The sequence below is a fragment of the Lepidochelys olivacea genome (assembly GCF_965140295.1).
Source record: "Lepidochelys olivacea isolate rLepOli2 genome assembly, chromosome: 1".
NCBI lineage: Eukaryota > Metazoa > Chordata > Testudines > Cheloniidae > Lepidochelys > Lepidochelys olivacea.
The window spans coordinates 23531668-23543941 of NC_140411.1; the positions used below are offsets into that span (position 1 = coordinate 23531668).

The 12274-nt window shown below is 44.4% G+C and overlaps 1 protein-coding gene across 2 annotated transcripts in view; it reads right to left on the reverse strand.

Moving 5' to 3' along the window:
- The window catches only part of SYTL2 (synaptotagmin like 2), an 82716-nt gene that overhangs the window by 31044 nt on the left and 39398 nt on the right, over positions 1 to 12274 (reverse strand). For both annotated transcript variants that reach the window (XM_084621517.1, XM_084621516.1), the window contains exons 3-6: positions 11704 to 11852; positions 10018 to 10153; positions 2556 to 2628; positions 787 to 889 (exon numbers count right to left, since the gene is read on the reverse strand). In XM_084621517.1, the coding sequence (XP_084477643.1) occupies positions 787 to 889; positions 2556 to 2628; positions 10018 to 10153; positions 11704 to 11852 (461 nt within the window). The remainder of the gene's footprint in view (positions 1 to 786; positions 890 to 2555; positions 2629 to 10017; positions 10154 to 11703; positions 11853 to 12274) is intronic.

The following is a 12274-nucleotide window of genomic DNA, read 5'->3' on the forward strand; positions in this document are numbered from 1 at the left end:
CTTGGGCACCAGCCCAAATGTCTATACCAGCATTTCCCAAACTGTGTTCCACGGAACACTCGTGTTCTGCACGATGTGAATAGGTGTTCCGTGAAAGAATCGTAATTAAAAAAAAAAAGTGTCTTGCACTTGATTTTTGTACTACTTTATATGTGCTTTCTAGTTAGAAATTGTTAGTTCAAGTTATTTTAAATTTGTATTTTTGCTTTGTTTTATTAAATAAAATATATTTGAGCATAAATACCACAATTTTTTATTTGAAAACTAAACGACTACAAAATAATATTAGAAGTGTTCCATAAATATATACCAGGTGTTCCGTGGCCAAAAGAGTTTGGGAAACGCTGGTCTATACTATAGTTAAACAGCCCCACAGCCTGAGCCCCATGAGTCCAAGTCAGCTGACCTGAGCCAGCTGTAGGTTTTTAATTGCAGCATAGATCTACTATTGATGACCTAATGCAGGTTTAGGGTTGGGATGTGGGCAGAGGGAAAGGAGTAGACAGATCAGATTATTTGGGTGAAACATCGTTTTCTTAATATCTTCAGGGGTTCATATTTTATACATGCAGATTTAAAATGAACAGCTTGAAGAACAGGCTGGAGACAGGCTCATAACACAATAGGTAAAATTATGCCATGTCCTGCTTTATCACAGGATTTTAAAAAGGTTTTTCCCCCCTAGAAAATGTATTGTGTGAGGAAAGTGACAGTTAACTTGGTCACAATACCCCAAAGAATTTCAGAGTCCACAGAGGACATGTAAATTAAAAAATAATTATTTACCCTCATTTGGCATCTGAGATAGGCCAGTTGTTCCACTTTCCGAGTCCCTACTTTTTACGTTCTGTTCTGGTGCAGTGAAGTCATTAAATGGATTTTTCCTTTGCTAGAAAAGAATGGACATATAATTTAGGTCATATGTTTAACGGTGATAACAGAAACATGAAAACGCAGTCATTTCACCCCTGCAGAATAAGGTTTAAGCAGGCCTCTTATAAGACAGACGGAGGACATGGCAAAATAGCCAAGATAAAGGATTGTCAGAAGTGCTTGGCCTAACTCTGTTCCCTTTGAAGTCAGCAGGAACAGACTTAGGGCATTTGAAAACTCCACCTTTCTGAACTAGGCTACATCTATACTTAAAATGTCACAGCAGCACAGATACGGCGCACTTCACTAGAGACACCACAGCAACGGGCGGGATTCTCCTGCTGTTGTGGTTAATCACCTCCCCTCAAGACGATAGTTAGCTCGACACAACAATTCTTTCATCAACCTAGCACTGTCTACACTGGGGTTTAGGCCAACTTAACGACGTCTCTTGGAGTAAGGGGTGGATTTTTCACACCCCGAGACATTGCTATGCTGATGTACGTTTCCAGCAAGGACCAGCCCTTAGGGCTTGTCTACACTACCGCTTAAGTCAAATTTAATTGGTTGTATTAATTTAGTAACTTAGGGCATTTACTTTATACTAACTATTTTAAAACTCTGCTATGTGGTAATAAGGAAAGCCCATATTTCAAATACTAGTTAGTGGTTAGGATTAGAAGCAGAGTCTGCATTTTTGTTGCTTGGCAACTATATCTTTAAAAAAGTTAGTTTGTTGTTTGCTCTTTTCCTACTACAGATGTAACTTATGTCACTCAGGGGTGTGAACCCCTCTTCCCTGCCCCCAAGCATCATAAGTTTACATCAACTTAAAGTGCTTTCTACGCTGTGCTATGTGGGTGGGAGACACTCTCCTGTGTCTTCACTAGATGCACTACATCGACACAGCTGCACCGATGTAGCTCAGTAGTGAAGACAAGCCCTTTGATAGCCTCATTTCTGCTACTGTGACTCCGAAAAGGGATTCAGACCTATGCACAGGTGAAAGTAAGCCAGTAGAGCTGGCGCATTAAAGGGCCCAGGGCTCCCCGCAGCGGCTAGAACCCCTGGCCCTTTAAAGGGCCCCCCGAGCCCTGCTGCCGGAGCCCCAGGGTTCCGGCGGCAGGGCTCCGGCGGTGATTTAAAAGGCCCAGCGCTCCGCTGCGGTTGGAACCTGGGGCCCTTTAAATCGCCCCTGAGCTCCAGGGCTCCCAGCCGCCTCTGCAGCTGGTAGCTCTGGGGGTGATTTAAAGGCCCCAGAGCTCCCAGCCACAGCTGGAGCCCTGGGGCCTTTAAATCTTGATTTAAAGGGCCCGGCCCACCTCTTCCAGTTGAGGCCACGCCCCCCTGCCCAGGACTCCGGAGTACCGATAAGTCCTTTAAGTTACTTTCACCCCTGGACCTATGAGAAGATTCAAGTGAAACTGGAACAAAGCAAAATGGAGGCAATTTTCTCAGGAGGGTGAAGATGTTGATATTGGCTACATATAGGTAAGGGATGAAGATTTTCTCTCTGCCACAAAAACATACTGAACAGGAATCAATCCATCATTTTATACCTCATGCAACATCCTCAAGTTTTTATTCTTCTGTCCAGATTCTTCCTGGTTTTTAGTGGAGCGGCGAAGTGGCAAGAGAATAGCTTTAAAAAGTCATCCTTAGCATACCAATGCTGAACCTACCTTTCCTGGTGACACGGCTACCTTCTTTGAGCTTTCCTGTGGTTTGTCTAAGGTTGCGTCCAGTGCATTAGAACTGCAAGATAACAACAGCAAGTTACTTAGTGTGAAACCAGCACATTGCTTTAAGGCTGTAGAAGTGAAAATTAAGCTGCCATATGCTTATAAAAAAACAACATCAAAATGTGAGGTTCTTCTGTTCAATCTGTTCTCTTTGTTTATGGAAGACTGCCACTCTTGGCATAGAGGCTGTTTACCATCCCTACAACCGTTTATGTGCCTCATCTACTACGTCTGAAGTCTTCCTTTCAGATAAAATATTACAGAATACCATTTTCGGAGCCAAAATAAATTCATTAAACATGCTCGAGTGGTTGGTTGCACTATAGCTAATGAGAAATTAAACGGCAAGGGATGGGAGAGCGGATTGTTTCTAAGTAGTAATTTTTGAAGTATTGCTCATTCATATGCAAAGATATTTTTTTAAAAATTAAGTTTATCATCCCATTCTGAGGTTATGTAATCAGGCCAGGGATAAGAAGCAGCAGCTATTTTCAATAGGTGGAAGCTATCATAGATAAAGAGCTGTCTGCAGGGAGGTTTTGGGGCTGGCTCCCACTCACCACCCTGAGAGTCCACACGGTCCAGGTGCCCCTGAACGCACAGGGAGTGGAGGGGGGATCCCAAAGCAAGGGCCAGAGAGTGGAGTGGGGACTAAGTGGCTGCCCTGCAGGGAGAGGGAGCAGCAGAGCTTCCAGCTCAGCACGGCCAGGGGAGGGATGACCCCCAACATCATGGCAGTCAGGAGCAGCTTCCCACCTGTCAGCTTTGCTCCCTGCTCCAGGCAAGTTCCACACAGCAGCAAGGAGAAGCTGCTGCTGTGAAAGGAGCAGGAAGGGTGAGCACCACCAGGCAGCAATGGCGCTTCCGGCTGCTGCGATGGTTGCCTGCCTACAGCCCAGTTCCTCTGGGGGTGGGAACTCAGATAGATCCGGCGGACTGCAGGGACCTGAGTCAACCAGGGCCACATGCACACAGAAAAGCAATAGAACTCAGACCCAAGGTCCCAGCTTAACACAGGCCTGGACCCTCCAACCCTTCAGGATGCAGGGACCCTAGGTCTGAGCCCTAGGTTAGCACATTGGGTGTGGATGCAAGGCGGTTACGTTCGAGCCCAGGCTTACACTGCTGTGTAGATATACCCACAGAAAGCTAGGGACAGTGCTGGGTAGAGCAAGAGTCCAGCTCCCCTGCTAGAATCAATGTACCAAGTCATTTTGGTAACATGCTTAGGTAACGCTATGGCAGTGGTCACCAAGCAGTTGAACACGATTGACTGGTCAATCCTGGAGACTCCCAATCGATCGCAATCTCTGGCTGCTAAAAGTCTGGCAGTGCAGCGGGGCTGCTGCTAAGGTAGGCTCCCTGCCTGTTCCAGCCCCCTGCTGCTCCCAGAAGCAGCCAGCATATCCCCGCGGCCCCAGTGGAAAGGAGGGCAGGGGTCTCTGCACGCTGTTTCTTCTGCAAGCACCGCCCCAACAGCTCCCATTGGCCAGGAATGGGGAACTGTGGCCAATGGGAGTTGCAGGGGCAGTGCCTGCAGAGAGGGGCAGCACATGGAGCCATGTGCCCCGCACCCCAGGGGCCACAGCAGCACATTGGCCCCTTCCAGGAGTGGTGTGGGGCCAGTGCAGGCAGGGAGCCTCTCTTAGCCCCGCTGTGCAGCCAACCAGGTGCTGCCCGAGGTAAGTGCCACCAGGCAGGAACCCGCACCCCAACTCCCAGCCCTGAGCCCCCTCCCGGAGCCAGCACCCCATATCCCCTCCTGAACCCCAACACTCTACCCCAGCTCGGAGCCCCCTCCAGCAGCACCCAAACTCCCTCCCAGACCTTGAACCTCTCATCCCCCCCTGCACCCCAACTCCCTACCCCAGGCTCAGCCCAGAGTCCCCTCCCACACTGCAAACCCCTTGGCCCCAGCCCAGAGGCCACTCCCCCTCCCCAACCCCCTGCCCCAGCCTGATGAAAGTGAGTGGGGGGGGGGGGAGAGTGAGCGACGGAAAGAGGGGGGAATGGAGTGGAGGGGCGGGGCTCCAGGGAAGAGGCGGGGCAGATCCTGGGTTGCATTTACATTCAAAAAGTGGTCTTTTGAGTAGAAAGGTTGGAGACCACTGCGCTATGGTAACAGCAATAAAATGCCTACAAATGGAGAGCAGAGAAAGAGAGAAGGAGCTTATAAGGGGAAGGTTATAAGAGGAAAAGATTTCCTTATTCCATGTGATTTTGTAACTCCTCCTTAGAGGAGACCCTAAAGAGACAGAAGTGGGACTTAGTCACAGAAGATGGACAAAGATTTGGAAAACAGGTTGTAGGGCACAATCCTACATTGGCAGGAGATTGGACTAGACAACCTTGTTAGGAGGTCTTTTCCCATCTTTAAACTTCTATGAATCTAACCCAGCTCAAATCCAACCCAGGTCAGTAACAAATATGTTCAGCAGCCTGTGAATTAGTCCCTGTCACCCTCACAAGAAACATCCCAGAATTGGAATGCCCCTTGCTGGCAGGCTCAGCCAATAGGTCAAGGATTGAGAGGGCACAAAGCGAACTCATCTGACCTTAGAGGTGAATCCTCCAAAATCAGGGATAGGCCACAATGGCAAGCGTATGTGGGGAAGTCTCAACTGCTGCTGCTGCTCATGCTGTACCTGTTAAGTGGATAAGCAGGAGATCTAGCCCCTTTTGGACATACTAAAGCTCATTTGCATTTTAAGAGTAAGTTTTGGATTGATTGAACATAAGAGACTCTAGGATTAGTGTTCGCAGACAGTGTAATTTATCAGCCCAGAGAGCCTTTTCAGGATTAAGAAACTGATTTTTTACACAATTCAGAACATAGAAGAGAGAACCTGAACTCTGCCCTTTCTTATGTGGCATATTTTACACTCTCAATCTACAGATGGAATGTTTCGTCAGAGAAAATATTGACAGATTGAGTCATTCTGTTGAAATTCCTTCTGTGGAAGGTTACACCCCCAAAAACACACTTCACACACCCAGCTCACAAAGGTTATGATATGCAAGAGAAAGTATCATGGGAATTTAAACACCAAGACAAGCACTGGTTACAGCTTGGTTATTGGAGTTAGTCATTAAAGAGGGAAAAAAAGGAGCACCACCCTACAGCATCAGTGTCCAAACCTAAAGATCCATATTCTGCTCTTATTAAGTCCAGACTAGACCCAAAGTAATGCCACTGACCCTGATGTGTTCACTAGTCTGAGAGCAGAATTTGGCCCTCGGTCCTTATCAAGGGAGTTCTCCCAATGAAAAGGATTGATCCTTCCCAAGTCATTCATGGTCATAAATGCAATTTGTCTCAATAACAGTAACCAAAAATAAGGTTTAGGGATTTGATTTTACATTTCCTACCTACATCTCCCCCAGATATGCTCAAGGCCAGATCCTGAAGTCAACCATTGTTTTGCCTATGTAAAGGCTGAAGATTGGGCCTGTAGCCTGCACCATTCTCTACCCAAAAAATGGTGATTGCCATCATTAAAAAGTAGCAGCATTTTCAAAAGCACCCTAGCAACTGAGGAGCCTAAGTCCCATTGGCTGTCAATCACACTTTAGCTAAATGCCGAATCTACTTTTGAAAATGGCTCTGGTGTTTTTGAAACATTTACCCTATTATCCTGCAAAGAGATTCCAGAATTACATTAGGTTCACATTTTTGATTACAGCCACGTCTGAGAGACCAACAGTCAGTTGCTCCTTCCTTCTATTCTGAAATACATAAGGAGAACACATCTTCAAGGATCTACTGTCTTTGAAGACAGAACTGAATGCTTCCAATATACAGGTTTACCCCTCCTAGCACCCTATGTAGGCTGCTAATCTCTCATCACACTAATCCAGCAGCCCTGGAACTGGCTTTTCCTAGCTGCTATTGATCAACTGTTGCCATTAGGAGTGGGCACACAGTTATGTCAGAACAGTACTTCAGAAGAAGTCCACCCTACAGGGGACAGAAGAAAAGGCCATTTTTAAAGAGTTGGTCTCTCCCTGCATTTTTCCCAATTCAGTGTTCTGTGTGGTTGCCTCATATATAGAAAAAATAAAAACTCGGGTGATAAAACTGCACTATATCACTTAAACTATCACTGCTACTTTCCCTTGCGTTAGCTGCACATTCTGGAGGGCAGGAGTTGGTGTTTGCACCTACGTTACATAAATGTGAAATTAAATACTCGGCACTTAAAATGGAAGGTGTTATTTAAGTGCCGAGTATTATAACTAGTTTAACTGCTGTGTGAATTGGACAGCTCTCTAGCCAGTGGAATTGCAGTGTAAATAGGAATTACAGGCCTATGTTCCCCACTGAAGGACACAGGGCAAAGGCTAGTTCCTTTACTCTGAACGTGTCTAAAACAGTATGACATTTTCTGACATGGCTGGAGCAGTAAACGATATGGGTTATAAAATTTATTCAGCTTCACACTAGTTTGGAACTAGGACCTGAAATAAAAAGGTCATTAAGATCTTCCCCTACCCCCTACAGAAAAACCACTCTACAATATGTGAACCAGTTACAGCTGCTTTCAGAACTAGCCCTTTACATCCATACAGAAAGAAAAAAGAAAACTAAATACCATAGGTTGTTGCAGTGAGCATTTAGGGAATAACCAATAGCTTTTAAAAAATGTTGAGATAGCAGCTTACTTGCTTAAAAAAGAAAAAAATATAGTTAAGTTTGACATATCACCAAATATTGTTAGAGGTTCTCCTGGCAGTTTCTTGCCAAAACTTGTCCTTTCAATCAGTCCCATAGCAGGTACCTGACCAACAAGTGATCCACATTGTAATGGTACAAGTAGTAATGCATAAGGCTTTTGTTAGTTTCAGAATATAGTTTTGCTTTCCATGATGACTGTACAATTAACAGAAGTGGGCTACACAGGTTAGCGTTTGAGAAGTTGTGGAATAAGCTTTTATGATTAAACAACATGAAAAGGAAAAGCAGCAGCTATCCAGTACTCTCCATAAGTGATAAATAATTTGTTATTCATCTTTTAATGCTAAGAACCAACTGAAGAAAACTAAGTACAGTAGCTAACAATGTCAATTTTAGCAGCAACCTTCAATATGTCTCTTAATTAAGATGGTCTGTGGAGCAGATACCTATCACCGCTGTTAAACTTAATTATTGGGGGGGAATTGCTGTGACAAAGCAGCTCTGGCATTATCATTCCTCAAATTTATTTGACCCTTTTCAGTCTGGTTTTAGGTCTGGGTATGACACAGACTATTCTGGTTTCACTGGACAATGATCTCCTTTTGGAGACAGGCAAAGATCAGGTATCCATGATGAATTTGTTAGACCCGTCAGTAACCTTTGATGCCACTGACCGCTTGGGCCGCCACCATATCTGCAGGCCATGAAAGTGGGAGATGGAGCTGCACTTGAACAACTGTTCTTTTCAGAATTCTATTCTGTAATCTCTCTTGTTTAATCTGTAGCCGAAGCTGCTAGCAGATACAGATGGTTTGGGCTGTAGAGTCATCAGCAGACAGATATTCAGCTTTACATATTTTTCCATTGGACCTAGTCAGTGCAATTGCTCAATTGGCCCACTCTCTTGGATTTAAAATAACTGTTTGAAGATCAACCCAGAGTAGATTAAGTTAACATTGACACACTGAGAGAAAACATTCAGAAGAATTATTGTTTGTATTATGGTAGCACCCCCAACCTAGATGAGGGCTGCATTATGATGTGCACAATACAAATTTGTAGCAGGCTTTGTCTGTTACAATGAGCTTAATCAAATACAAGGCAGATAAGAGCTTGGAGGGGAAACAGACAGAGATAAAATTGCTTGCTCATTGTGACAACTGGTCAACAGTATAACCAGGAATAGAATGCAGGTCTCCTGAGTCTCAAGTCCAGCATCCTACCCACCGAGCCATGCTGGAGGTAATAGCTGCCCTTTCAATTGACAGATTACGCTCACCTTTGGTTACTTTGGCTCCCAGTCTAGAGGTTTTGTTGGTTCCTCAGCTGTTTCTGGAGGATCAATGTACAAGTGGCAGGTAAGAGCAATTTTTTTCTGTTTGTGTTTAGCTTCAAGATTGTCACCTTTCTTTTCAAATGGAGACCTCTATAGCAAAGGTCCCCAAACTTTTTACCTCACATCCTCACTTACCTCTGTCTGCCCTCCCACCCCCTGGAACCGGGAGCAGAGCCACAGATGGGGTAAGGGGGCCAAGCCTGCAGCTGGTGGTGGGGGCAGTAGTGGAGCTGGATGGCACTCCCTCTCTGCGCCCCCCCCTCGGGGGGCTGGCCCAGGCCCCAGTCACATACGCCCTGAACATTCCTCTGTGCCCCCCTTGGGGGACGCCCCACCATTTGGGGACCTCTGTGCTACAGCTTTGCACGTTCCTGTCACCTCTGAACTGGATTACTGCATTCTGTGGGTGTCTCACAAAGAGAGTATATTTCACTTTCACTCCAATGATCATTCCAATTCATTTCCAGCTATCAATGGAATAGGTGGAGATGATTTAAAAAAAACAACAACAAACAAACAACAAAAAACAAAAAAACTGACAAGTCGTCTATACCACTATAAGTCAGGTCCTGGGCATCTCCGAGCCCACCTCTCTCCAGGCTTTACCATGACAGTTGAAATTATCGGGGATTCTCAACCTGTCTAATTTTGTGAATGTCTTGGACAGGATGTTCTCAATGGAAAAAACTCTATCCTGGGAACTGCTTCACCATTGGTCCAGAAGTCTCAGGGTGCTGGTATCAGATTGAGTATTCTATACTCCTGATCTAGCCCCAAATCTGCTCACAGTCATGCTAGCAGCACCAAAGTAACAGGAAACTGCTCTCAATTAAGCCACCTCCTACTATCTGTTACGCTCAATGGAAAAATCCAGTGGCTGCTACCCTGCTATTTGTGGCTGCCACGACCTTGGCACCTCAGTTTGGCCCATTATCCTAACTGGAGAATGGAAGATCACTGAGTCACTTCTGGAAATCAACCCAGACTGCATACATCCAAGGCAGCTTCCAGTCTCCACCTGTCCTATGGTGTGTGTTTACGTGAACACGTGTGAGACTGTGTTTTATAAACCCCTGGCTTGTCTCCTCAGAGTGAAAGTTGCCAAAGATGGCAGTCATGGTGCTTCCAGGAACATCTGAATGCACAAACCATGACATGTCAAGCTACTGCAGATGTGAATTTCCAGGCCAGTCTGAGTAAGTGTTGGCAGACCACTGCAATTTGATGACAATGTGATGTTTTCAGGGCTTGAAAGTCCCCTTGCATTAAATGCCAGAAATATTTATGTGAAATGCTGAAAAAGGAAACACACGAGTCACAAATTATACGCAGCCCTAATTAATACACAAAAAGTCAAGTTACTGACTCCATCTCAGAGAACGCTTTCTTACCTTTGATTGGATTTCACGTCCCCTTCTTCTATCTCTTCCCTGATACCAGATAGCTCTGCTGGGACAGAAACTTCCTTATTGACATTGTTCACCCAACTGTTCTTTGTTTTATCTGATTTGTTCTGACTCTGCTCAGCTAAAATAGGAAACAAGACCAAAAGTTATCTCTCATTATGTTCATGTAGGTTTCCACTGCAGGTAAATACAGGCAAGTAGTTGCAATAGGTTTTAAAATTATTTCACAAACACATTGTACTAGGATTACAGGTAAGGGTACATCAAGACATCTAGAGTAAATAAGTGTGTGGGGTTCTCATTTTATCATCCCCAATTGTAATATCCACTGCACCAAGAGTCCTAAATGTTAAAGCAATTCTAATTGGTAAAATATCCTGCAACCAATGAATTAGCAGCGGTGTTCTTGTATTTCTTACAGCAGCTAAAGGCTCATTGAATGTAATGTCAGTACAATGAGGAGTCTTAACCCCACAATATTTGGTGGTCAAATGAAAAGGAGGGTTCTGTAAAACATGGGTTCTCAATTAACATGAGTCAAGGTGGTAGGACCATTTTGCCCCCTTCCTATATTGCTAAATTGGAGGGGGGTCCTGGAACCCCAGCTAATTGGTGTATTTGGGAGGGGCAGGAAGGAGGTTGTCCCTGGATGGAACCTACAGAGAACCAATGCAGTAGAAGAAATACAAACTAGTATGTGAAAACTTGAACGGTGATCATACAATTGAGTTTGGTTGGGCTTTTTTTTTCTTTTGGAGGGGGAGGAGAAATCCTACTTTGCTGAAGTCACAAAGCATTCCATGAAGTTTTAGGAACATTTTTATATGGCCTTCTGTACTTCTGCAGTACTCCTGAAAACAAGATTAATTCTCAGTGTGCAGAAATAGAAGTGCCACATTCAGGTGTACATTTTCACAGAGCATTGCTGTGAGGGAAATTGTTTAATCACTTTATGAGTCATTGGAGCTAAACAATTCTGTGTAGTTTACAAGTCAGATTTAAGCCAGTTTTGAATGTCCTAATACGTAACCTTGCCGGTTCAAGTAATTGCATGCTTGTGAATAAATGATTGCTCCTTCAAGTTGCATGGTGGCCGACACAGAACTTTATGTTAAACATAGAGAAACTCTTTACCTAGAGCTTAAACACACAATCTGAAATGTTATGGACTATCAGTTCTAAATGAGAAAGAATGCAAAGAGGTTTCTTCTTGCCCATTTCTGGTCCCCTGTATTTCTCTTTGTTTTAGGAATTCCAGTTGAAGCACCTCTGATTACCTACCACAAATAAAAAGCACCAGACTTCAGGGGTCACAAGTTGAACACCCAAAAGCTGGGGCATCCCAAATCAGTGGTCATTTGAGCCCTTGTGATATGCTCAGGGTCACACAAGGAGCTGTCAGCAGAGCTAGGAACAGAACCCCAGTGAAAGGGTCCAATTCTGTAAGCATAAGACAATCCTTCCCATCCACATTTCTAGTTAGTATTAACAGGATGTATTGACAGAAGAATGTACTTCACACAATAAACAGCAAACATACCTCTTCTACCCCAATTCTTGCTCAGGAGGAGATTGCATTATTTTTGTACAGCACCTTCAAAGATGCAAAATATCTTTGGTGCGCTAACTAAGCGGATCGTCACTATACCAGGATCCCTGAAGTAAACTTACCTATTGTTGTGGGTTTCCTTCTTATTGATGCTCTAATGATATCTGCTCCATGTATTTTATCTCTGTGCCTCTTTGACTTTGCTTCATAAAACCACTGCCCGCTCATATTCTTTAGCTGATTGTCATTCTTAATTTTTTCTGGTAAATGCCTGCAAAAGGGAAAAAGATTGCGCTTATTTGTGTGAACAAAATAATGTCAGGCACAGTAGCTATGGATAGGAAATACTAGGTCAGATAAGAATGACCAAAAAGGGAAGGAAGGAAAAAAAAAGGGGACACTGGCTCTCTTCAGTACTGAAGGCTATATAATAGATGGGGAAAATATACAGCAGTGGTATTAAAAAGCTAACAGTCAGTTTTCCTGCTGCTTCATCCTTCTTCCTACTCCTACTAGATTAGGCAGAACGTCTGCTTTAAAAATGCAGTCGTCATAGATCCACTCATGAAATCCTTGCTCAGTCTTTCATCAAGCAGAACTCCCACTGAAGTGAGCTGGGCCCTGGGTAGAGCTGGGCAAATTTTCTGGACAAATAGTTTATTCGACCAGCGCTATTCATAAATTTGGGTCAAA